This window comes from Poromitra crassiceps (genome assembly GCF_964638095.1).
Source record: "Poromitra crassiceps genome assembly, chromosome: 27".
NCBI classification, from domain to species: Eukaryota; Metazoa; Chordata; class Actinopteri; order Beryciformes; family Melamphaidae; genus Poromitra; species Poromitra crassiceps.
In genome coordinates, this window is record NC_139650.1 from 466,279 (window position 1) to 469,863 (window position 3,585).

Genomic DNA, 3,585 nt, shown 5'->3' on the forward strand with positions numbered 1-3,585 from the left:
ATCAATCGAAAAAATATGTAATGCCTTTTAGCTTTAACTTGCACATGGTTGCAATGGCGCTTTGTTTTAAATTTAACTGATTCCCTTTTTTTTGCAGTTTCCTTCTCGTTTTACTTGAGCCTGTAAACTGAATGTGAATGCTTGCATTTACCCATCATTAATTCATCATTAAATTAAGTGCAAACACTTTGACTATGTTACATTGTTGTAAACATACAGCAGGACACTCGGCACCACACGAACTCAACTTATGTATAAAAGAAAGAGGAAAAAATATATATACCGTTAGTTCATATTTTTCTCACTGAGAATATCTGTGCAGGTAGATATCGGTGTGCTTTCTTTCACAGATAATTATTAAATGTCGATTAATGTGCATTGAGTGTGTGTGTGCATACTGTGTGTGTGTGTGTGTGTGTGTGTGCGCGCCCCCGCACACGCACGTGTGTGTGTGTGCGTGTGTGTGTGTGTGTGTGTGTGTACCTGGGGTGCACCCGAGTATGTTAGTAGCCATGGCTGTGGTCTACTGTATGTCATTATGCTTGGCCAATGTTGCTATGGAGACACGGTGGCCATGTTGTGGGTGTGTGAGCAGGCTAATGAGGGCCTGTGTAAGCAGGGCAGAGAGCTCAGACCCACCTGCCTCCACATCTGCATGGAGCCACAGGGCGGGGATCTCTCTTGACCTCTGTCAACTAACAGCTTTCACCAACCCAGAATAAAACGCTGGCATTTTACCTGTCTGAAAACAATGGGACATGTAGAATATCAACGTAGATTTGAAACAAAATGACAAAATACGTTTCTAAAATGCAAACAAAACAACTTTGGTTATGTTTAGGCAAGTAAAATAACTTTGGTTATGTTTAGGCAAGTAAAACAACTTTGGTTATGTTTAGGCAAGTAAAACAACTTGGTTAAGGTTAAGGTTAAGGTTAAGGTTAGTATTATGATTTGGGCTAGGCTTATGGTAAATACATGTAACAAACATTTGACTCAGGGTTGAAATGTAGACTTTTGAAATGCGTTGTCCATGACTGGGTATTGATCCCGGACCCTCCGTCCACCCCAATCCCAACACAGCTGTCTTTATGACCTGTATTATTATAACAGCTGTCTTTATGACCTGTATTATTATAACAGCTGTCTTTATGACCTGTATTATTATAACGTTCATATGATTCACCTATCTGCTGTGGAAACGTGATAAGCAACACATAGAAATCAGATTCTACCTATGGCAGAATATTGCAGAAACGTACAATGCCGGCATTTTATTCTGGCGACTGGGCTGGGTTTAACACACACACACTCACACACACACACACACACACACACACACACACACACACACACACACACACACACACACACACACACACACACACACGCGCATACACACACACACACACACACACACACACACACACACACACACACACACACACACACACACACACACACACACACACACGCGCATACACACACACACACACACACACACACACACACACACACACACACACACACACACGCGCACACACACACACACACACACACACACACACACACACACACACACACACACACACACACACACACACACACACAGACAGCCTCATTCCCTCACCGCCTCTGTGAGGCATCGATCAGTGCCATCGCTGGCCTCTACCCGTGTCTTGCGAGCCTTCCTCTGGCCTCCCCCCTCCACCCAGGAGTTATGAATAACAGCGCCCCCGGTGGGAGCCGGGTCCACCTGCAGAAGGGACACCACCCTCTTCTTGACGCGTGTTTTCAGCGCACGCCGCAGCTTTTGCCTGGTGAAGGCGTAGAGCAGCGGGTGGAAGATGGTGGTGCCGTAGGCCATCGCCAAGAAGCAGAGGCGCAGCCGCACCAGGCCGTCGCTGGGCCCCAAACACAGGATGAGCACGTTGACCGCAGACAGAGGCGCCCAGCAGCCCAGGAAGGTGGAGATGATGATCAGGGACATCTTCAAGACGCGACGCTGCCGCTCCCGACGGTCCCTGTGTCGGCGCACCGCCCGTCTCAAGGCGATGATAGCAGACACTGAAGCCTGAACGCCCAGGGAGGTGGTGGGCGCGGGTTGGGTGGCCTGGGCGGGGGTGGAGGCCGCGGCCGGGGTCTGAGGGACGGGAGTGGCAGGTGTGGTGGCGATGGGGGTGGTGGCGGCGGGGGTGGTGGCGGCGGTGGTGACCGTGGTGACCGTCGCCCCGCTATCGGACACCATCTGGGGCACAGAGGAGACGGGCGGGGGCGAAGTGGGCGTGGGGGTGGGGATGAGGGGAGGGTGGGTGAGGTGCTGGTTCTGGCCGGAGGAGGGCACCCCCTCCGTGGCCAGCCGGAGGTCCTTCCTCCCCTGCCGCCTGCGGCGTATCCTGCAGCCCGAGTCCTTGTTGGTGCCGCGAGCGCCCCACATCATGTGCGAGCCGATGCGGATGTTGAGGGCCTGCAGGATCCTGGAGTAGGTGAACAACATGACGACCACGGCGATGAAGAAGCAGGGCACCTGGAGCAGCAGGTGGTAATACATGGACAGGCCCGTGTAGTAGCCCTGCCCGCCCACGCACAGCAGCGTCCGGTTCTGCCACACGGGGGGCAGTTGATGTGAAGGGGAGGAGGGGTGAGAGGAGGCGAGGGGGGAGCTAGGTAGGTAGGATGAGGGGGAGGGTGAGGTCATGGTGGGGGTCAGTCCAGTGGGGAGCTCAGAGTCATGGCCCTCCTGGCTGTCCTGGCTGTCCTCGGCCCTGGACGAGAAGAAGTCCCCCTCCAGAAAGGGCAGGAAGAAGACAGCCAGCGACACAGCCCACACGGCGGCCAGGAGCAGCGCCGCGCGCCGCGGCGTCAGCAGCCGGCTGGCCGGCCGCACGGAGATGTCGTATCGGTCCAAACTGATCACCAGCACGTTGACGGCTGTGGCCACGCTGGTGAAGGTGACACAGGCCTCGTGGAAGCAGCACAGCACAGCCAGACTGCCCACCCCGCCTCCATCCGCCGGGAGCAAGATCACGGCCACAGTGAGAGGCAGACACAGCACGCACACCAGGATGTCCAGCACGTGCAGGTTCACAGTGACCAGGTTACTGACCGAGTCCACCAGGTTGGACTGGGCACAGTAGAGCACGAGCACGGTCAGGTTGCTGCTGAAGCCCAGCACCAGCTCCAGGATCAGCACGGTGGTCAAAGACACCTGGAAACCCAGGGGGTAGGACGTGCTCCAGCCCTCCTCCAGCCCCGCCCCGCCCCCTCCGTCCAGCTGGCCCGCCCCCTGACCATCGCTGGTCTCCAGGAGGTCGCTATAGCCTTCGGTCTCCATTGACACCACGACGCGCCCTCACACATAGCAACAGCGGCCGCTACGCCACACCATGCTCCGCCTCTCTTTGTCACCTGGCTCACAGTTGCACCTGGCTCACAGGAGACGATGGTGAGGGCGATGCCTCTGGATCTGCTGTGTCTGGATGATGCCTCTGGATCTGGATGATGCCTCTGTGTCTGCTGTGTCTGGAGGTTCTGCAAAGAAATGGGGAAAGGAGAAGAAAGAAAAAGAGAGGCAAGAAGACAGTT

The 3,585-nt window shown here is 54.8% G+C and overlaps 1 protein-coding gene across 1 annotated transcript; it reads right to left on the reverse strand.

The window, feature by feature from the left end:
* Nucleotides 1-1,618: 1,618 nt before the first annotated feature.
* LOC310798967 (G-protein coupled receptor 22-like) lies at nucleotides 1,619-3,334 on the reverse strand (the record flags this gene model as incomplete). Its single annotated transcript, XM_083661531.1, has 1 exon — nucleotides 1,619-3,334. The coding sequence occupies one exon, from the start codon at nucleotides 3,332-3,334 to the stop codon at nucleotides 1,619-1,621; it is 1,716 nt and encodes a 571-aa protein (XP_083517657.1).
* Nucleotides 3,335-3,585: the final 251 nt, after the last annotated feature.